The 24,252-nt window shown below is 39.7% G+C and overlaps 1 protein-coding gene across 2 annotated transcripts in view; it reads right to left on the bottom strand.

Moving 5' to 3' along the window:
• Positions 1 to 17,657, bottom strand: part of trioa (trio Rho guanine nucleotide exchange factor a) — a 76,030-nt gene extending 58,373 nt beyond the window's left edge. For both annotated transcript variants that reach the window (XM_054606525.1, XM_054606526.1), the window contains exons 1-2: positions 17,351 to 17,657; positions 1,634 to 1,684 (exon numbers count right to left, since the gene is read on the bottom strand). In XM_054606525.1, coding sequence (XP_054462500.1) covers positions 1,634 to 1,684; positions 17,351 to 17,405 — 106 coding nt within the window. In that variant the 5' untranslated portion in view covers positions 17,406 to 17,657. The remainder of the gene's footprint in view (positions 1 to 1,633; positions 1,685 to 17,350) is intronic.
• Between the last annotated feature and the right edge of the window lie 6,595 nt (positions 17,658 to 24,252).

The raw sequence follows: 24,252 nt of genomic DNA, 5'->3' as shown, positions 1-24,252 counted from the left end.
AGGAGGGAGGAAAGAAAGACGGAGTGAGAGAAGAGAGAAAAGACGGCTTGTTATTGGAGCCAAGAGTTCATTTGTTCGGGTCTTTTAATGCCACATGATGTCATTCAGGCAAACCGTGACGAGACGGAGAAAAAGCCCGGCTTGCAAGACTAAAGTTTATATATAAAAATCTGATATTACTATTATAGAAACAGCCCCAGCCACTGTATTCTCTTTTTGTGTGTGTGTGTCGTAAATACTTCCACACTTCCTTCTGTTACCAACTGAGATTCAGTGCAACACACAGTATGTCGGACACAGTCGTGTTGTTTTCAACTGCTGACTCCTGCTGCAGTTCACTGTAAACAGAAAGCCTTTTTCTGCTTCAGCTGTCTGCACGGAAACGCCACCTGGAGGCAACTATGAAATTTAATTTCAGCCTTTGGAATGAATTACTGAAGATTCACAGAAAAATTCACATCAAAAGCAGTTCTACATTTTGACCAAACTACCAGAGATGGAAATGCACTGGTCCTCCTTGCAAAGCACTCTTCAGCACATCTGTCAAGGTCCAAAGGCATGAACATTATTACATAACACCACTGCCCCCCTCGCAACCCACTCTTCAACCGCCCAGTCAGACCAGTGGCTGAGGAGGCCAGGCCAACAGATGGACAGGCTTTATCCCCCCCCCCATCTTCCTTCTTTCTTAACCAGGAAGTGATCGCTGGCAACCACAAGGAACCTTAAGAAAAACACTGCCCTGACAGTGTTGTGCTGACATGCCAAACAGTAGCAAATGAAGCCAAGTATTGTCTAGATGTTATTGCATTCATGTTGTTTTCGTCGCCTTTTTCTGCAGGCCCTAGAGCCGTCTCCATCAGGGCCCCCCGGGCACCGGAGCAACCTGCCAACTCACTGCCCTCCTTTATATCTAGGGTTTGAGAGGTTTTGATTTTCTAAGCCAGACACTGCTGAGGGTTTTTTTTTTTTTTCAACTAAAGCTACTGAAAGTCAATAATTTGCGTGTCTCCTTTTCAGACTAGAAAGCCTAGTCCATAAAATATTCAAACTTCCCACTGAAGCACAGGAGGGTAATAATCTTAAATACCAAAGTGGTCATGTCTCCTCAAAATGTCCCGTCAGAGGAAAGAAACGCCAGCAAGTAGAAATACACCATCTTAAATGTAGGAATAAATCATCAGAACATACTTTTTCTTTTTTACTTGCTCTATATTACATTAGTAAAACAATAGGAAGATCAAGTGTGACTAAGAAGAAAGGTCCTTTAAAGATGAGGGATAAATCATAAATGGAGGAGACAGCAGAAGCAACTGGAGATGACAAAAATCTATAACCATATAGTAAGTAGTAAGTCAGAGGGCTGGAAACGACACAGAAAGAAAGCTACAGACATCATCCATCCCAACTCATCATGGAGAGTCTGCTGGAGAGACATAGTGACAGCAGCCACAGAGGTGCTAGACACAGGTAGCCAATCACAGCCTCGGGAACATGGTATGCGATGGCGGGAGGGGGACTCTTACTACACCACCACCACACACAAACTAACAAAGACTGACGTGACGAGGATGGAAAAACAACGGCATCATTTTGAATCATTATGTGTCGTGTGTGTGTAGGTTTGTTTTACCTGCGATCTGACTCGATACATCTCCTTTTGGCTCTTTAGGAAGGGATCCATCTGTAGGAACACACACAAACAAAGATGTTTTATTATCAACATAGAAATAGAGCAGATTTTGCTAAATGAACAATGGAGAGGAGGATGAAAAGGAATATATATAACAAACCAATGAAGACATGTTTTTTTCAACAGGCGTGAAATAGGTTTATTTCAAACCGCTACACTTTATGGATCATTTTGCCAAAAACTGGTATTTTATATCGAAATAACTCAACACTTGTCCCACTACTTTGCTGACACATTGCATTTTGGCGAAAATAACATATGCCTGAAATACTTTGACAAGAACATAGATTTATGTCAGTGTGACGTTCAATTATGAATGCTTCGTTTCCCTGTTAATAGCTGACGCTGCACGTTTTGAGTCAAGATGTGTTTAGGTGCATTAGAAAGTTCAGAATTTCTAGTTTTCAGTTATACCAAGCATGTTATTGTAGTCTGATGAACAAATGTTCTTGTATGTTTTGAACACAACTTGCTTGTATATTTTAGAAGATTGAATTTCTACAACTTTATTGTAAAAGTGATAACATACTATAACATGCATGTCTTCTAAAAACAGAACATCTTCGATTGTGAATTTTGTAATTGGTTGACCCGGTACTGAGTCTTTCTGGCTTTACAGGTTATCAAGCAAACATTTGTTAATGAGCAAGTAGAGCCAAGGCTGATGGGAATATCATTAGTTTTGCTGGTCATGAACCAAAGCATTGGAAGAATAGAAAAGTGTGTTCTGATGATGGTATGAGATAAAAATGAATTATTGTTCATCCTGAGGGGGACATAAACCTTCGTACCAAATTTCATCCATCTCATGGTTGTTGAAGCATTTCACTCCAAACCACAAACAAACCCACACCGTCAAGTTGACATTGCTAATCAGAGCTAATGTGGCTAAAAGAAAGTCTGTATGGACTTCTAGAAATCTGCTGCATTGCTTTACAGCAGAAAGGGAAGCTGGTGCTGTTTGTTCTGAACAACGAGGACCCTCATAGGTTTTACATTATATAAGGTTGATGTAAAGCAAAAAGCCAAAGAAACAACATCGTCTTAGTCGAGGGAAACACTGAGTTGTGTGACAAAAACACTATTATTTTTCAGAAATCTGAGCATATGGAATGAGAAAAATAAACCACCGCTCATCAATCATCAATAATTATACCAACAGGCCACCAATCTGTTCATAACATGTCCTGCAAACACTGGACCAGTGCACAGAGAAGTCATCTTCTCATCACCCTGTACCTCATGACCGAGGCCCGCGACGTTTCTCAGCCGATGCAACAATCGGCCCATTGACGCAGCCTATGGCTGGATGTGTGAGAGAAGCTGCTGCTGTGACTGAGAGGAAGATATGGTCAGTGTCATGTGCTGTCAACATGTAAACGACGCTCAGCCGGGCCGACTCAGTGACACACGCTCCCTCTGTTCTGACTCAGGCTCCACTCCACTCACAGGCTGCTGCTTTAAGGCGGAGAGGAGCTGGTGGTCGCATAGAATATAGGCTGTTTACTGTGAAGTATTTAACAATAAGGTGGCCTATACTAAATGTAGTATACAGTACATGAGTGGTACACTAAACCTGATGCTAATTATACAGTTGTTTTGATCTTGTGATAAGGGAGTCCATGCTTACTTTGGGGAAACAGATTTCAGCCGCTTCCTTCCTCTACATAAGAAATAGACTTCTATACGCCAAAGTGCACTAAAGCAAGAGGAACATGTAAACACACGGTTAAAGTAAAATGCTAAATCTCACATACTGACACAGAGCCTCAGTTGTGACAAATTTAGCAATCATCTGTGTTGTGCATTTCTGGACTTGCCCTGTTGTCACAGTCCTCCACCATTAATACTGAACCATGGTCATTTGCCAGGAATTGTTGGAGGAGACGCAGTGAAAAAAATGACTTCAGTAGACGGAGATCTCTGATTGTTTGGTATCGCTAGTAAACAAAATGCAGCGCTGAACAATATACGTATGTGAAACCTTTAATAACAAGTTATCCTGATATGACATAAATGTGACAATATGGCTGCTACACACTAGAAATACGGGGACTGACTATTAACTAGAGGGTCCGAGTACAAGACTTGTTACCAGGAGGTATCTGCCTCGCTCAAAAACGTAACCCTGTGTAGCTTCTTATGTAACAGACCTCTGCCCTTCATGACCTTCCTCTTCAGAGAGAAAAAGAAGTTTCCCTGCGAGGACCAATTTCCCCTCCATCATATTAAATCACCCTGCGGTTTTATTTTCATATGATAATGATTGCAAATGTCCCTGTTGTGGGACTGATAAAGAATTATCTTATCTTACAGTGACAACCGGTTCTCTTCCATAGTGGCTGCTACAGTAAACTCTCTTACTAGACCGCTATGTTATTTTGCTGGTGGCAGTTTCCATTAATGAACATATAGCAGCACAGTGGACATATGCAAACTTGCTGGCAACACTGCCACAGGGGCAGGCAGGCAGGCAGGCAGGCACGCAGGCACGCACGCACACACAGGAAGAGAAGTACAAAGATCTCAGAGGAATTTTTTTTCTCTAAAAGCTGTGTACCTGGGAGAACTAAACAGAGAATGAATGAGATGAAGGAAAGGGAAGAGAAAGACCAAAACACTCACATACTTCACATATTTGCAATGCCAACGATGTCCACTTAAGCCACAGCGTGACACAATGTAATACCAGACTACAGTAGTGGTTGCCCACATCTTATCACAATCTAAACAAAGGGAGTTTGTAGCTGAGCCAGAAGTCAAACACGCATGCACAAAGAGGATATAAAGCACATTGTATGCATGTGTACAAAAAGACATGCAGCTATGGACGGAGGCTTTTCCTCTGTGGCCAGTCGAAGCTGTGTTACTCCAACAACACACACACACAGAGAGACAAGCATACACACATCAACTACAACCATAGTAGGTTTAGCCAGACGCTAGAACGTCAGCCGAGTTAAACCGATCACACACACACACACACACCTACCTAACGGCTGCTGAGGAAATGATAAAGCAGAAAGAATGCAGCGGTCCCGGCCCCGTAAAACATCCCGTCTCTCCAAAACACGTAAACACTCTCCGATACAGTAAACTCACCTAGACCTCGGCTCTGTTTGAACACTGGCGATACTGTATCCTAAAACTGGAGCTGCCTCTTGTCCCGACACACACCGCTTCTGTCTCTGAGAGCACATCAACACGAGACCACCCTTTCTGTGGGCCTCTGCCTTTCCTTTCCTTTCCTTTCCTTTCTCGGCAGGCACACTCATCGTTTGACTCATACAGAAATAGGAAAGACCCCCCTTTCATTTCAACATGCCTATTGTCTGGCTCACACCGACTTGAATGAGGCGCGAGGCCCAAAAACAATGAGCAACACCCTGCTGTCAGAGGCGTCTTTGGAGAGTGTAGTGGTAGGTAGTAATGTAGGGGTGTTTCGCTGGCGTTTAAATGTCAAAGGCCATGGACCAACACATTTAATAATATATTACCTAAGAGATCACTCATCTGAGAGGATTCCTGTTGCCTGGCACCGAGCTGCAGGTGGTGAGATACCGATGGAGAGAGTGAATCTTGTAGGGTAAAAATGATGTCAACTTATGGAGCTGATGATCAAAACAGTGAGTACACGTGTTTGTGTAGACAAGCAGCAGTGATGGTGCTGTGAAGTGATATTGTTCACATATTTGCTAGGGATGCATCAACCCGATATTCTGGGTCCTAATTGCTGATAATCATCTTAATGTAGCAGATCCGGGATCTGCCAGGTGTGACCAATCCAAGTGAAATACAGCTTTACTGTCAGAGCCATTGCAAAAATGTGTCTTCTAGTTACGTTCAGTGGGTCATTATTAACTTTAACCATAAAACCAGCTTCCCGTTTGGTTCAACGGTCACAGTCGTTGTACATGAAACCATGAAGGGATTCATTATTGTGAACTAGCGCACCAGTTCTTCTTCATTCCTAGCAAAGCTGAAACATGAACTACATCACTTCCCGAGCACCCGAGTACTTTCACGAGCAAATGCACAGCTGGCTGAATCACAACAATGCCCATGATGGATAACACATTTTAAATCTTTAACCAATGCTAAATACGTGACATTGTTTATTTCTTTAAACCACTGACATTTTTCCATCCAACCACGTTGTAATCTCGAGTCCCTATTGGACGCTGTAGCAATTATTTAAAAAAAGCATTGCTCCGCCCCCTCCAGGACAGGACTGAAGGACACTGCTTTCAAAAACTCTCTCAAGGGCCTCAATGGACACAAAGGGCCACCGACTGTGATGTTTACAGCGGATCAATTCCTCTCGCTTCCCGGCCCTTAGCGGGATAGAAGCAGGGAGAAAAAAGCAGTCTGAGGAAAAAGAGCGAAAAAGAGAAAGTGAGCGAGATGGGGAGGGCAACCGTGAGATAGCAGTTTTCAATGCACTCGAGACACAACGGAGGAGAAAATAAAAGGAGTACAATGGTCTTTCAGGACTTGTCCTAGTTTGGTTCTCTCTCTCTCTCTCTCTATGTCGCTTTCTCCTCTCCAAAAAAAAAAAAAAAAAAAAAAAAAGGAACACAGACCAGTGTTGCAATCTTTCACACTGATCCTAATCAATAGCAAGCTGATTCAATTATTTCACTGACCTCTTTCATTAGCCAGTAGAAACTGTTCACACAGCTTGGCACACATCTACACTCCTCCTCTCTTTATTATCTTCCCAAGGTCTCTCTCACTCTCTCTCTCTCTCTCTTCCACCTGCGCTGAATAGACTTCCTTATTTCCCCTCTAACAGGACAATAAAATCATTCAGTCGCTCCGAGGCTTATTGTTTTATGCTCCTCTAACAAGAATGCGTAAAGAAAATGGTTATCTGCGTACGTGATTTCACGGCCACTTGCAACCTGCGCACAACCCCGCCTCCCGTGCAACTTACCTCCCGTCTTCTCCACCTCCTTCTCTCCATTTTCCGCTTTTCCCCATCGACTCTTTTCCCCCTCTCGTTCCAGCTTGTTTCGGGGAAGACAACGGGTAAAAAATTTTCCCCGAGCTCACACCAATTAGTTATCACGCCGGAGAAATTACCGAACGAGAGCGTGAGAGATGAAAAGGGAGAAAAGTGGGACAAGCTCCTTTTTATAAATACACAGAGGCGAGAGGTTTGCATGTGTGTGTGTGTGTGTGTGTGTGTGTGTGTGTGTGTGTGTGTGTGTGTAATAATGTGTGTGAGTGTGTGTGTGCTGTATCGTGTGTTTCAGTTGTTCCTTTGAGCCAAAATCTCTCATTTACACATCTGACAAACAGCCTAATGCTTCATTTTCCTGGTTAATTGAATAACAGACTACATTTGACATTGCATTACTATATTATACTTTTCAATAACTCTTATGCAACATTCCTAATTCCCTTTGCCACTCAATACTTTCACCTCTCATTACCTTCTTTGACTGTAAATACCTTGCCCTGATTCACAAGTATTCTCATTGACATAAAACTTTAAACTTCAAATGCATCTCCAAATGCAGCGTATGACACACCCCCCTAAACTCAACGGCCCACAGCGATATCGTCCCTATTAGCTCTTATCAGCTGGCCTTTGGTCTTATCTTGGTCGTATCAGGGCGGAAACATACGTGTCTGTTTGTGTGAGCGGTAAAGCTTCACTGATAGCACGGGCCGTCGCCGACCTGGTTTACATAGGCTCGTTGAGCCCCTTTCCCACTGGAAGAAAAACATTTAATAACACTCATTAAAATCTGTTTTTTGTCTTTGAAGAGAAAGGTCACGATCAGTATTCATTCACGGAATAAGAAGACTGTGCAGTAGTTACAGGTTTGATAAGCTGCAGCTTCGATCTGCAGTGATTTTTTGGACTTTTTCGCCCGTTTTTCAGAGCGATGCTATGTGTGTAAAAATAAAAATCAGGGATTTGGACAAATATAATTTATTTATGTACAAAAACACACAATTAGTACGCTCTCCTCAAGCCACCAGACTCCAGTCACCTAACAGTAATTTTCCCTCACTGGAAACAAACGTCATTCAAACTCGACAGAAAAAAAACATTAAACTCATCAAAACAGCCTTTGTTTGTCTTTCCACTGTTCCAACTATCCCCAACTCTGGTTTGAGAGTTTGCCAGAGAGAGGCAATAAGAAACAGAAGGGCATTAGTGAGGCCTATATATCATAGATGGCTAACCCAGGCTTGTTTGGAGTACATGAGATCAGGATATAACATGCACCGAAAACAGAGAATGCATTCTTTACACAGTTTAGTTTTAAAAGGGGCTTTATGTGGAAACCAGCAACAGCTCACTGCCCCCCCCAACAACAAATAGTTCAAATGTCCTGAAAATAAAACTTTTGCATTCGGTTTATGTACGAATTTGGTACTTTATTGGGGTCAAGAAGAGCTAGGTTAGCCGTTTCCCACTTTTCCGGTCTTTACGCTAGACGGGCTTCATCCTACCAGAGTAGTAACTATTCGGAAGGCTGAGGCGATAGAGCACGTCGACCACGGAAGATCGGCGGTTCAATCCCCGGCTTCTCAGGTCAGCATGTTAAAGTGTGTTTGGGCAAAATACATAACCCCAAATAGCTCCAAGAGTCTGTGCCATTGGTTTGCAAATGTGTGTGTGTGAGTGAGTGAGTGAGTGAGTGAGTGAGTGAGTGAGTGAGTGAGTGAGTGAGTGAATGAGCATTTTTATTGGATCTTGATGAGCAGTCTTCACTTTATATGGCAGCCTCTGCAATCAGTGTATGAACGGGTGATGTTGAAAGCACTTTGAGTGGTCTGAAATCTAGTTTAAACTAGATTAAAGAATCTAACTTTTGTGCAAATAATAATATTATTTGCCTAAATGTCTAAGAATTCCTTTATCATTTGAGAAGGGTTTTGTAGAAAAACACCTTTATATTCCATAAAACAAGGTATGAACCAATTGGTAAATGGTGTGTGTGTGTGTGTGTGTGTGTGTGTGTGTGTGTGTGTGTGTGTGTGTGTGTGTGTGTGTGTGTGTGTGTGTGTGTGTGTGTGTGTGTGTGTGTGTGTGTGTGTGTAACCATTTGCACCGATGCACCACATTCCCACCTCCCGCCCTCTACCTCAACGCCTACATTTGAAAAACAAACAGTAATCGCAGGGCATAAACCCCAGATTAAATGAGGTCAGCATGTGTAATCCAATGAACTCTCACTTTGTAACCTGCCCTGGTGTTGTTAATTCTGACAACATCACACCATCACTCACGCACAAACAGGACCAGGGAGGTGTACCGCTACCACACTCCTCTCAAACACAACATTAATATTCCAGATTAAATTAGCAGATTTGTTGTGGGAAAAGTTTTGAGGATCTGCAATCTGATCACTAGATTATTAATAGCAGACTGACTTTCTGGTATCAAAACACTGTAGACTCTTTGATAACCTTAACATCTATTGCAATTTGACTAAATCCATTATTGTTATGATGTCATTGCCACATAACTAGACAATCATCACCCTTTTCAACTCAGAGTGAGAGTAAGAGAGAGAAAACTTGTTTACAAGCATCTGACTATCGGGGAAGTGAATGTCATTCCCTCTGAAATGCAATCTGGACCTTTTTGTTCTGGTTCAGGGTTGTATTACTAGTTCGCCTTAGAGTTCACGCTGACATCATACATGCTTTCGGCTACAAACGACTCCAGCGCTGCCGTTCATTTCACTACATGGCTTTTGATGGCTTCGCTCACCGTGTTCTGATTGAATAATTGCAGTGTTTAGTCTACACGGTCATCTGCGGGCAAGTGTTTTATAGAACATATCTTCCGTGGACCCCCAAACTGTGAGGTCAAAACATTATTTTGCTCTTTGTCTGTTACCATGGCAGTACCCCAAAGCTTACATTTGTATCAGTTACTTCTCCCCGTGCATCGATAACTGTAGGTCGGTCTTCCCTTTTTTTGCAACGGATTGCTTCCTGGTCTTTGTTTGTATGTGGGTTTATCACATTTTAAGACCTCATAAGATTTCCTCATTTAATCTCGATCTGATTGGTTCCAACCATAAACCCAGTGTGGTTCAGGACACGGTTACTGCCTAACTGCCACTATGAGAAATGTCTACCTCTTGGCTCACCTCACGACATTAATTCAACAGCACATAAAAAATAAAACTAAGCAGGCAAGCCCAGACTTCGCACACAGGAATACAATGCTGTGATGCCAAAGTAAACCTGACCCAGATGACCAGTCCTTACAAGCCCGCGAATTGATACACAGATCAGCAACAAAGGCTTTGAGCGAAAATTATGTATTGTTCCATCTTGGCATCAGGTTCACCACAGAAATTGTCAAACAAAATATTATACAAGGAGAGTCAACTGAACAAAGATGACCTTTCTGAGAACCACACGGCTTAACATTTAATAAGTGCTATAATCAATATTTTTATTTCAAAATGGATTGTGACTGCCTGTATGTGAGCAGGATCACAAGTATTGTAAAATCCAGGGAAAAAAGTATCACTTGACCGCAGTTCTCCTCGGCTCTACGGAGCATTTAAGCATCTTCAAGCTCAATGTTAAGCACTGTGTTTTCGTGCTCTCTCTCAACTCTCATAGCATTGTTTTTTAATGCAGAAGGCAGCTGTTTTCAGTGAAAAACCCTCTATAGACACGCTGTACAGTACCTGCTCAACACGAATAGACAAAGTTAGCAACTAGCTGGTGAACACAGTGGAGTGTTTAGCAGCTAAAGCGCTAGCTCAGGGGTCAATAGAAGCCAAACAGACAAAGTTAGCAACTAGCTGGTGAACACAGTGGAGTATTTAGCGGCTAAAGCGCTAGCGCAGGGGTCAATAGAGACAGCCAGAAGGAGAGTGAATGTGACTTCAGATAGGAGTCAGAAACACAAATCCAAATTAATGCTATTTATCTGTTAGGTGTGTAAAACAGGCAGTTACTACAATAGGTGCTGCTCCAGCAGTTGCTTTAATTAACTCTCCTCGTTCTGAGATTAGCAGCTCTTAGTATTTCTGTGCTGTGGCTGCGATGGTCTGGTCTAAAATGAGGACAGGTTCCAAAAAGGATGTTGAGCTTTATGAGTGTGCAGTTTCTGTCATTTTGAATCAAGCACGTCACACGGGTATTCGTGCACTAATCCTGATCTGCCATGTCATTCTTTTCATTAAACCAAGAGACTGGCAACTATGCGTTTCAATGCTAATGATTAACAAAAAAAAACTTTGATCAGACTGCCATGGCCTTCAACAGATAATAATTCAAACAAGGAAAAAAATAAAATAAAATAAAAATCCTCCCACTCACACTGACCTCACAGCAGATTTGGGGGGAGGGGGGGTTGGATTACTTGGCTAGCTGTAATCTGCCTTTAAATTTTAATGTACCTGCACCTGTTACTACGGATAAGAAAGATTATGCGTTGACACAACTCCTCTGGGGAAAATGAGAGCAATTTGAATTATTTACTCTTCACCAGCCAGCTGATGTTTTCCGCTTATTTCGGCCATTTTTTCTGCAAAAATATGAGTATGACATAAAGTAGTTATTAAGGACATGCTGGTTTGAGCCACTTATGGGTGAGCCTGCACCGCTCATCTTGTTACCATGTGTTTGTGCTTTGTTTTGAGGGATGAATGCATTTCTAACTAAAACATCACATTGTGAATGCCACAATAAAAGGGAACAGTTCGAGTGGAGTGTTTTTTATCCTCATGTTTTAGCTTAAGCTGCGGCCCTTTTTAAAAAGCTTTTTACCCAGCCATCCATTTGCTCTTAATTGAAGCTGCCTGGCAAAATAAAAGGCTGAAATCTCACAACCATCATCTCTCCCTCCAGCTGGCTTCCATTTGTTACGTTCACTCCTCTCTTTTGCACAAAAGTACAGTTACTTAGAGCTGTGTGAGGTACCCGATATTCGGCAGCTGAACATGTGTGTTCGCTGTGGGTGTGAATGTAGAACGCTGTGACCTTAACAATACAAAAGACAGTGAGGAGACGAGATGGAGGAGACAGTGGGAACGGCAAAGATCTGAGAAAAGGCTTGTGTAGCAGCGGCTGCCTATCACGAAGCCACTCGTACAGTGAACCACATGATGCCTGAGTGTCAAAAAGAGTTACCTCTGATTACTCAGCCTGAGAGTCTTAAAATGTGGCTTTCAGGTGCACTGGTTTCTTTGCTCTGAAACCCTTTTTGCAGCTGACTTTTGCTTGTTTTTGCCTAAAAATTATGATTTAACTCAAGGTGGAAACTGTATTTAATGTGGTTTTCTTGCGACAAAGCCATTACCCAATCTGACTAAGATCAGTATCTGCACCAATACCGATTTGGCGTTCTGGATCACTAGCAGAACTGCTTTACGGCTATATTAGATTTTTGCACAAGTGCAATAAAGTTCTTTAATTTGTCAGGTTGGCCAAAAAAACCTTTGTTCATTCCTTGGAATTTTGAGAAAATGTATATCACAACACATATAGATACAGTGGTATAACATTTCCCATCCATATTTAGCCAAGTCTGCCTTAAATATCATAATAGATGTCTTATCAGATGTCTATCAAGTTGCACTGTGGGTAATGTAGGATCAAGTGTTTTGGATGTGTGGCTTATTCTAAGGGCTATAAGTCTGGATATGGAACTGGTTGTTTCTCTATGATAACAGGTTCTAACCAACCGGTCAAGTAAAAAAGTAAAAATTAAATTTATTAGCAAGAAAGGAGCGAAACAAAGTGACAACACACCAAACCCACCAATAGCTCGTATGCATTGATTTGTGACGCACCTATTCTGTATTTATTTAAATCCCATGAACATGGGATGATGAAGGAAATCTGCTTGGTACAGCATTAGGCTCCAGCCTCTGCTCTGTGTTTGACTTGGCAGCTTTAAGCCTGGAGGAAACCTTAAATGAGGGGAGCTCAATCAGTCTCCATCTCCTGGATCAATATCCATTAGTCTCAGAGTGCATGTGTGTGTTGGCCTCATCCTGGGTGAATGGGCCTGAGTCATAAATGTAAGCTCTGGATCAGATTTCTCTCCCCCTTCTGCTTGTCTGTTTCACTTCTCCTTCTTGCACAAACACACGTACACACCAATGCTCATTCAAACGTACAGACAGACCGACCTTGTGAACGGCTATTGCAGCCTCTGAAACATTCATTCATGAAGGCCTGGCAGTGGTTGTTTTTTTTCTCCCACCGTGAATAATACTCTACAGTACCAACAAGTAATAACTGTATGAAATCAACTCTAAATCAGCCACTTAGTCACCAGTGTAGCCAAAGATATGTTTGGTGTGGAACAACTTGATGATTGACAACATGCCACAACAAAACTCCCCGTCTCAGAGCTCTGAGGCCTCGGTATTAATTCCAGTCTGGAAGACAGGGGAGAGAGAAACGGGGGGGGAGCTCATTTTTTTTTATTAGATGTCATTTTGCATTAGGACAGCGAGGCCCAACACGATGCAACAAGAATGAAAGAGGGAGGAAAACATGAAACAGACATTGGCGAATGAACACTCAGACGGCAGGCAGTCAGACAGAGAGAAGGGAAGAAAGCAAAGAGGGAGGACATGGGAGAGACAAAGAGACCAAATGCCTAAGGATGTAAAAAAGAGATGAGAATGGAGCTGGGGAAGGAGGGAGGGGGGGGGAAGGCATTGCCTGTGGCGAGACACTCAAACCTGTGCATGTCAAAACAAGATTCCCAGATCTATAAGGAGGAAGTTCCTGAGCAAAAACAAAGAGGTGGGGAGCTCCAACGTAACACTCAAGCCCTCCAACCAGCTTGTTGTGCAAAGCCATTGGTAGACCATCTATACTCAGGACTATAGTGGTTTCACTACTGGTTTCACTACTGAGATGACTGATTCTGAAGACGTATGTAACAACCATAAACATTTATTCAGTGCCAGCCTACTTAGATTGGGTAAAATACAAACCAGACATAATGTTCAAAAATAAAAGTGTTACGAAAGACACTGACTTAGCTACACATTGTTTGGAAAACAGAAGATGGGCACGACTTGTACTTTGAAACATAAATCACATCACTGTTGGCCAAATCAAATACAGTAAATATCTGTCCACAGTTATTATCTCATAGAGTAGGTGGTCTTGTCAATCAAAAGCACAATACTAGATAAGCACACTACTGATGGTGTCAGGCTCTCTTGGGGGGAGTAGAACAACGCTGAAGCAATATCTTACAAAAAGGACAAACAAGCAAGTCACATTTAACCTTAGTAAGCGACACATACCTTATAATCTGTGTTATGTGTAGCTTCAGAGGTTTGTTCAACAAAGTGAGGTGTTTGTGAGAAACAAAAACAACATATATGCTCCTAAAGGATCTTTATAGAAGATGATAAGTAGGCTAAGAAAGCAGCTTTTGTCATTAAATGGTTAGTAATTGGAGTTGAGTGCCAGTGAGCTATATTAAGCTTTAAGTACCGAAAAATGTGGAACCCAAAAACATACAGTAGGTTAGTTAACTGTCATGTTTAAGTTAAAATCTTGGTTAACATCAGAGATTATGTAAAGGCTTGACTGACTGTTTGAATCTAGGCAGGACCTCTATCTCTGCCCAATAATGTCGCAATTTAAGAGGATGCTTCACGTACAGGTCGGCCTGATGCTCGTTTGACAATCGTTAAAATATGTGATTTTTTTGCCGGCGGCAGATAGTAGAATGAAACGTTCATTCACGATCCTTCGAGTGTGCTTTTGTTAAAAATAGACCGTTTTGTTTCCATATTTCCCGAAATAATGTAGGTGTGACGAATTGTGTCACTGCTTCTCTCAAACTAACAAACACGATTAATATATGATGCAAGTGTACAATTGGTAAATAAAGAGCTTTTTTTAAACTGCACTCTAAGACTGCAGCAGATGGCCTTGTGGTAATAAGAAAAGGCGGCATATCTAAACATTTTAATTATGCAACAAATTAGCAACAGATTTGATTAACAATGAGGCAGAAAGGGTGCAGCTGTGCAGCAAAACATACAAAGTGTGAGTTACAGGATGCCTCTCTCCCTAAAAAAGGAAGCCATCAGACCGGCTCAATATGGATACTGAACTTCCCTCTGTGGCTTATTATCTCGCTAAACACAAAACCACAGGAGCCAAAGGCTGGATGTCAATACTCTGCTTTCTCCTCGTTGTTTACCCCCCATCCAGCTGTACTTCGAAATATCACTTCTACCACAAAGGGTCCTACACATGACAGACTTATGAACAGTAAAAACAGTACTTTACTATTCTCTGCTTTTCATTTTCTCTTGTATGCCACAGTTTCCTATTTGATCATCACTTATGAATATTTAACTAGTTGAGATTAACTACCACTACACACATACGGTACCAGTCAAAAGTTTGGACACACCTTCTCATTCAACTACTTTGAAGAATCTAAAATATAAAACATATTCATTTGTTTGTTTACCACATAATTCCATATGTGTTCCTTCATAGTTTGGATGTCTTCAATATTAATCTACAATGTAGAAATAATAATAAGAAAAAAAAAACATTGAATGAGAAGGTGTGTCCACACTTTTGACTGGTACTGTACTACACAAGCTGCTAATGGTTCATGAAACTTTTAAAAAAAAATACATATAAACAGTAAGCAAGTCGGGTTTAGATGATGACACTGGCAGTAATGACATCAGGCACTTGATCTAATTTACTACTTGCAGTCACTGAACATAGCTTGAGGGTTATCTGGCATATTCAAGAGCAGCCCGTACGCTCATGAACATTCACCAATGGATCCCCATTACACTCAAATGTTTCCCAGGAAACTTAAATTACAATATACAGTATCAGTCAAAAGTTTGGACACACCTTCTCATTCAACTACTTTGAAGAATCTAAAATATAAAACATATTCTTTGTTTGTTTACCACATAATTCCACATGTGTTCCTTCATAGTTTGGATGTCTTCAATATTAATCGACAATGTAGATAAAAATAAAAATAAAGAAAAACCATTGAATGAGAAGGTGTGTCCAAACTTGTGACTGGTACTGTATCTTGGATTTTAAAAAAGCAACCCAAAAACCACTGATGGAAGAATCCAAACATACTAAATATATAATACAAAATCAAGACCATCTTCATTTAACACTAGTATCAAGATGGACTCCTTGTTTTTGACTTATTGAAGGTGCATTTTTTAATTTCTCCAATCAATACAATGGCCTAACATTTGCCATAAAACACATACAGTACCAGTCAAAAGTTTGGACACACCTTCTCATTCAACTACTTTGAAGAATCTAAAATATAAAACATATTCTGGTTTGTTGAGCATTTGTTTGTTTACCACATAATTCCATATGTGTTCCTTCATAGTTTGGATGTCTTCAATATTAATCTACAACGTAGAAAAACAATAAAAATAAAGAAAAAACATTAAAATGAGAAGGTGTGTCCAAACTTTTGCCTGGTACTATAAATAATCAATCATTTCACAGATTGGTCTCAATATCTTTAATCCTAAATATGGGCATGGAAACAAATAGAAAACACCCTTACACATGGTTCCCACTCTACAAAGTCAGCTGGGTGAACCAAAACCATATATTTAAAAAATATATATCAAAATTTTGACTGATAGAAAAAAAACAAGTATTACAAATAAGCAATAAAAACAATGAAGAATCCACAACAACACACCTTCTCATTCAATGGTTTTTCTTTATTTTTTTCTACATTGTAGATTAATATTGAAGACATCCAAACTATGAAGGAACACATATGGAATTATGTGGTAAACAAACAAAGACATAGAAAAAAAACAAGTATTACAAATAAGCAATAAAAACAATGAAGAATCCACAATATTTGTTCCTTCATAGTTTGGTCTTCAATATTAATCTACAATGTAGGAAAAAAACAATTAAAATAAAGAAAAAACATTGAATGAGAAGGTGTGTCCAAACTTTTGCCTGGTACTGTAAATAATCAATCATTTCACAGATTGGTATCAATATCTTTAATCCTAAATATGGGCATGGAAACAAATAGAAAACACCCTTACACATGGTTCCCACTCTGCAAAGTCAGCTGGGTGAACCAAAACCATATATTTAAAAAAAAAATAAAAAATCACCCCTTTGAATTCACATTTTATGAGCCATTGTTTCACCCTATGAAGAAAAAAACACTACAGGCCCCTTGTTAGGACTACAAGTCACAGTCCTGACTGCTTAATTACCCCCCTACTGTGCTAATGTAGCACCTGTGCATGCAAAGTCAGCAGCCTTACACTGAAAGACATGCAAAAACACACATATCACATGCAAACCAGTGTCAACCATCCTCACACCCAGCAGACCCGTGTTATTGATAAAAGGCAGCCCTCTGGTAGCATGCTATGCTAGCTGCTAGCACACACACACATGTATATATGTGTGTGTATATGTGTGTATATGTGTATATGTGTGCATTGTTTACATCCACAGTGATGTTGTTTCAGTGTTTATAGTGAATGTGAAGAAACATTGTCTCCATAATCTGCTCTAGACTGACGCGAGCTGCGGCTATGCTAACCGAGCTAGCATGTGTTAGCAGGAGGCTAAGATGCTAGCCTGCTAGCATGCTAACAGGCTAGCATGCTAGCAGGCTCACGCCGGGCTGACCTGCTCGTTCTCCGGCCTCCTTCGTCGTCTCCTCCGCTCCTTCCCCCGAGCTCATGGCTGCCACGACCCAGAACCTGGGAGCTGCTGCTAGTAGTAGTAGTAGTCCCGAGCAGACCTCCTCCTCCTCCTTCTCCTCCTTCCTCCTCCTCCTCCTCCTCCTGCAAACACAAAGATCACTGCTCGTGCCCCGGAGGACGCGTCATCAGAGACACGCGGAGCCGCTAGCGGGGCCATCTGCAGACCTCCATCTTTAGAGAGGAGAGAGAGGAGAACCAGGGAGCGAGAGGCCAGGGGGGCACCGGGTTCCTCCGAGGAGTGCAGCCGAGGAGAGAGTAGATGTGTGGAGGAGGAGGGAGGAGGAGGAGGAGGAGTGTGAGCTCTCGGGGACGAGCACACGGTGGGTCACCATGTGTGCGCGGGCACGCGGGTCTAACATCGGTCATGCATGTAAAAAAAAATAATTGTGGATTCTTCATTGTTTTTATTGCTTATTTGTTTTTTTCTATGAGTCAAAAGTTTGGACACACCTTCTCATTTTTAATGTTTTTTCTTTATTTTTTATTTTTTTCTACATTGTAGATTAATATTGAAGACATCGAAACTATGAAGGAACACATATGGAATTATGTGAATATTTAACTGGTTGAGATTAACTACCACTACACACATACAGTACCAGTCAAAAGTTTGGACACACCTTCTCATTTTTAATGTTTTTTCTTTATTTTTTTATTTTTTTCCTACATTGTAGATTAATATTGAAGACCAAACTATGAAGGAACAAATATTGTGGATTCTTCATTGTTTTTATTGCTTATTTGTAATACTTGTTTTTTTTATGAGTCAAACAAACAAATGCTCAACAAACCAGAATATGTTTTATACCAGTCAAAAGTTTGGACACACCTTCTCATTCAATGTTTTTTCTTTATTTTTTTATTTTTTTCCTACATTGTAGATTAATATTGAAGACCAAATTATGAAGGAACACATATGGAATTATGTGAATATTTAACAAATGTTAACTACTTGTTTTGTTTTTTTACAGTACCAGTCAAAAGTTTGGACACACCTTCTCATTTTTAATGTTTTTTCTTTATTTTTATTTTTTTTCCTACATTGTAGATTAATATTGAAGACATCCAAACTATGAAGGAACACATATTGTGGATTCTTCATTGTTTTTATTGCTTATTTGTAATACTTTTCTATGTCTTTGTTTGTTTACCACATAATTCCATATGTGTTCCTTCATAGTTTGGATGTCTTCAATATTAATCTACAATGTAGATAAAAATAAAAATAAAGAAAAACCATTTAATGAGAAGGTGTGTCCAAACTTTTGACTGGTACTGTATGTTTCGTGTTTGCACTATACTCTCTGCTGCTGTAATCCTGTAAATGTCCCCGCTGCAGGACTAATAAAGTATTATTTTATAATAATAATAATAATATTAATATTAATACATTTTATTTATAGAGCGCTCTTCAGAGTACTCAAAGACGCTATACAGACATTAAAAGCTACACACTAAAAACTTAAAACTTAAAACACACAGCATTAGTCGGACATTAAAAGCAGTTTTGAAGAGGTGAGTTTTGATTTCTGATTTGAACATTGAAAGATCATTGCAGTCTTGGATGTGTTTGGGGAGAGAGTTATCTTATCTTATGAAAACTACACATGCACAAGGACAAGGAATATACAGGATGTCAGTTGTGACACTGTTGGGGACAGAAAACAAGTTTTAGGGGATTTCAACAGACTATGATTCATGTGGAGTGTTTATGTGAACTCTCTATAAAAAAGTGGGTGAATGTTATGTTACTCATACTTAAAGGGAGGAGTACAGGGACTGGTAAAAGCTTCCCGGATACAATCCAAACAGAAAGGGTCAGCTGATTCTGTAAAGGCATTCTTTTACTTCTCCTTTGTCATCTGAGCTGTATTACTGATGCCATCTGCTGGTTCATACTGGAACTGATGTTTCTGCTTGAAGTCTCTTTCCAGGGACAATATTTAAATAAGAAACTTGTTATCATGTTTTATAATAATTCACTTTCATGATTTAAGTTTATAGTTCCACAATCCAGCCTTTATAGGTGCCTATACAAGCAGGACACAATCAGTGAAATAAAGGGTTTCGTATGACATTTAAAAAAGGCAGTACATGAATAATCAAATGATAAATAAAAACGTATTAGGTAATATAACAAATTAATTGTGAGATAATTCAATAAATATTTACAGTCAGATAAAATTGTATTTAATCCTGCTTCTTTTCAAAAATAAGTTTAAAAAGGACAAGATGTCATCTTGTTGACAAACCACTTGATTAGTTGATGCTGCATCTCAACACACCGTGCATTTTAATGAGGGTGGACTAAATATTAGATACAATTCTCAGTTTAACACAAAATAATTCAACAAAACAGGAATAAAGTTGGATTAACACGTCTCTAAAACAGCTTCAGTTGTTTTAGACGGCATCAGTATAAACTGTCCAACTATCTAGGACTTCTTTTATTTAATACACTTTGGGTCTCCATATATTCCTATCAGCCAAAAGAACAAACCCCAAATAGCGTGTGTGTCTCTGCGTCGCAGGGCTGCAGAGGTTCTGGGGGGCCTCGATAGGGTTGATGATAGGCTACGTCATTTCTAGTTCTAAGTATGAGTCCAAGTTGAAAGTCAAAGCAGAATGAATGCTGCCTTCAAAGCATCAAAGCATGGCTGCACGCTCAAAGTGCTTTAACAAGTAACACCCAACAAACACTGCACAAAAAAACTCCAAATGATTTCCATTGTGTAGAAATGTTAATATTGACTCAACTGTTGCAATGGTGTAGCAGCAGAGAATGATTTATTGATGAGATGACATTATACTGTCCTGTGACTCAACATAGAAAAAATGACCTTTCTCTGTCTTCATTACAGTCAGTGGAGGACTGCAGATCAGCCTTGTTATGCCCACTGGTGATATATTTCAATGCAAGTGAATATACATACAATACAATTTCTACAAATGTATTTTTTTACTTATTCAACCATAATGACACTGGTGCTCACAACTAATAACATTTATAGCTGAAGCTCACTCACTTAACAGATAACATTTTTCAGAAATATCAGATGTTTCAAGCCTAAAATTAGATGCATTAGAACATAGAATTACACTTAAAGACAATATAGCAAGAAATCCTAAAACGAGTAAAATATATTAGGAGTACATATTGACAACGTTTACAGATAGATGTAAAAGAGTGAGGCATAGGGGAAACTATCTAAAGTTAACCACCTTTCTCTATGCAGTCTTTTTGCATGTGGGATTTCAAAGAGACTTTGCAACTCTTTCGTGTGCAATCTCAAGAATAATAGAAAATGCTAGATGAAAAGCTACCTCTTGAAATGTGTATTTTGGGGGCTATATCCTGCCACCTTTGTCATACTCAGGAAAAAAATGATTATTATGAATATGTATCTCAATATGTTCAATAGCATTATGATGGAAGAATATTCAGAGGCCTCAGGTTGGCCAATGGCTTAGGGAAATGAGTCATTGTTGTGCTGTGGAGATTAAAAAACTCATATTCTGGAAAGGAAACATGGAACCTTTGAAAGCATTTGGGGTCCTTTTAACCAAGTTTTAGGGAACGTTAAGGTGTTTGATGTTGGGACTACACAGGATACCTGGTTTTGTCTTTGCTCTCCACAATTTGCGGCACACTAGTCTGTTTTTTCTAATGTGTTAGTAAATAAATAAATAATTAAATAGCTCAGAGCCATCTTGCCGGTGGCTATGTGCACTTTCTAGGAGTATATTGCTCTGCCCCAATTTATTTATTCATTTATTTTTCTCCAGTCTTGTATTTTCTTTGCCTTTGTTATATATATATATATTATATATATACATTTTGGATGTAAGGTTGTTTAAGGTACATCCTGTCTTATAACTATATTTTGTTTTAAAAAAGTGAACATGCTGTTTAAACGAAAAAAGCAGTAGCTGACGTAATAAGGCTTAATTAATCCATTTTTGCTGGTTAATACTGACGGTAATTTGTTTTCTACAATGTGCTGAGACATGCATAAGTGCAGAAAGAAGTAGGATACTGTGGTATTTTTAAAAGTTAGTGTCAAGTCTTATGAGGAGATATACACAACAGAGAGAGATGAACATTGTACAAAGCAAGGAACTTTAAAGCAACTTCATACCTGCCACAGTGTAGCAGCAAAAACCTTTAACTACTTTAAACTGAGCAAGGCTGCGTTTTACTGCTTATCAAATCAGCTTTTAATTTGTAAAAGAAAGAAAAATATTTCTTATTCTTGATTTAAAGCATCTGCACAGAGTTAGTGGTCTGATAGAATTCATATTTTATATCTCCTACCTTTAAATTCTCCTTACTGGGTGCAGGCATGCGAGTTGAGGCTTTCAGGCAGAGATGCAAACTGTGATCATTGTTGACACACTGCTATCATGCAGAAGCTGACCAAATTAAAATAAGGCCCCCAAGTATTTGCTGTTAGTGTTCCTCATGACAGACAATGGTGTTTTTTTTTTTACAGGAAATAAAGCTTTAAGTTGCTCACACTTTCATTTGCATCATTGCTTATTAAGACTTATTAGATTCACTGACCAAAAGCTGCTAAGAAGAAAAGCTCTTGTATTTTACATATACAGTATCATTTGTTTTATTGCTCTGACAGTTTATGGTGTTTTGTTTAAAATAAATAAAGTTTCCTCCATGGTTGCTGTTGTGTTACTGGTCACGTCCAGCAGAGGGGAGACTGATACTGGTGATGGACTGGCTTTCCTCCTCAGAGAGATATTACAGTGTTGGGTACTAAATAATGAGAAGAATCTCTCCTGCACATGGGAGAAGTTTGCCTTCAGGGTTCTCCTCTCCTCTCTAGTCCATGTATTTTTTATTTTTTTTTTAAATGAAAAATGCTTATATAACAACACTGTTTTTTAACAAGAAAACAACAAGTAACCTGCAAGAAGCTGATTGACAAAAAGGATATTCGGGGCATTTCATGATATGAAGTTTATGGGGCAAAAGGTGTTGCTTTTCACAATAATGTTGATCACTTATATTTTTTTCTCCATGAATACGGACACCCTCTGTAAGGATGACATTTTATGAGTCATTTGTTGTCCGGGCTAGTTGGATTAGTTATGAACTTTATCATTTACTAATCTTTGTACAAGCAATCTTCATTACATGTGTTTTGTTTATTTGCTCCATATTGTCCTTTGCAATGTTTCTGTTTTTGTGACCTGCCTATAGGGAATACGGATGTAAATTAGCCTTCTTGCTGACTCTGGTGTGTTTTCATCTTGTGTTTTTATACTGACATTAATAAAAGTGCTTTGTCCCTATAAATCAAATAAACAACTAGCTGAAGCTGCTTGGCTTCATACTGATGAGAACTTCTTGCTCGTAAAATATTCAGCGCTACTTTTAATCATATAAAGAAGACATCCAATCCCCTATCAATAACATAGTCTGAAGCAGTGGAAAAAATATACAGATGAGAACAAGGCTCAGAAACACTTCTACCTTCCCTTTTAATAACTCTGGACCGTTGAATGACTGAACCCAGCGTACAGGTGGTTTCATTACCACAGTCATTCCTGCCAAATAGCAATATATCCCTCTGAAATGTCAGCAGTAATTACTCCTGTGCTCTGAGACGACCTCTAAAAATGAATGAAAGCAGGTGGTGATCATGCCACATCTCCCTGCCTCTGTCTGTCTGTCTGTCTGTCTCTCTTTCTTTGTCCTCATACGTCATTGTTGCTGGAAATCTCTTGAACTACTGCGGCAGTTTAATCAAATTCTGTGCCCTTTTTGCACTCAGGCTCTCCATTGTGGTTCTGTGTGTGTGTGTGTGTGTGTGTGCATGTGTGTGTGTTGGCGCAGTGAGTGGTGTCGTCTCATTGGCCACCCCCTGCTGCTCCGTCAGAATTACATGGAAGGAGAGCGATTAAACAGCAGGAGGGACCGGCTGACACACACAAAACAAATAAATAAATAAGTTGTGTCCCATTGACTCGACTGTAATCAAGTGGAGAAAAGCTAAGAGGTTAACTGGAGCACCATGTGAAGGATGTAAACTTCCTCTTTAGCCTCACTGTCACTGTATAAGACACACATACACACACACACACACACACACACACACACACACACACACACACACACACACACACACACACACACACACTGTGAAATGATTGTGTTGCACAAAATAAAATTATAACACAATTATTTGCATTTTTATTTATCAACTTTTTTTATCTAAATAACTACAATATAATTCTTTTCTCAGTTTTGTTTTTGCAAAATATAATCAAAATAGCCTTTGACGAGAGGACGATACCACTCTTGTGTCTTTCTGTTAAATATGAAGCTACAATCAGCAGACAATTAGCTTAGCTTAGCATAAAGGTTGACAAAAGGGGGAAACTGCTAGCTTGCCTATGACCAAAGGTTTGTTTAATTCGTAAAAAAAAAAACTAAAACAACGTATAAAAACTTTAACGGTTATATGTTGGCCAGGAAATCCCTGCGCCCAGTCTAGAAAAAGTTCTGCACATAACTCCCAATTAAACACACGTTTGATCCACTCATCTAACTCTTAGGAAGAAATAGAATAAGAGCATTCAAATAAAATGTCAAACTGTAAGATTTAAGGATGCCTACAACATTATGGATTAAAACGTCTGGTGTTACAGAAGTTGTTTTGTAGCTCCTTTTCCTTTCTCCCCTATGGACTCAATTTGCCAGGATTAACTTGAGGTGCACCATCTGTATCTTTCTGTACTGCCGAGGGACTGGGACGTTAGCCTATTTATAGTTTATCCAAAGCCCCAGCAATTGGACTTTTCTTG

This window comes from Anoplopoma fimbria, chromosome 10 (assembly GCF_027596085.1).
Source record: "Anoplopoma fimbria isolate UVic2021 breed Golden Eagle Sablefish chromosome 10, Afim_UVic_2022, whole genome shotgun sequence".
Classification (NCBI taxonomy): domain Eukaryota; kingdom Metazoa; phylum Chordata; class Actinopteri; order Perciformes; family Anoplopomatidae; genus Anoplopoma; species Anoplopoma fimbria.
This window is presented reverse-complemented; position numbering and strand designations above follow the sequence as displayed.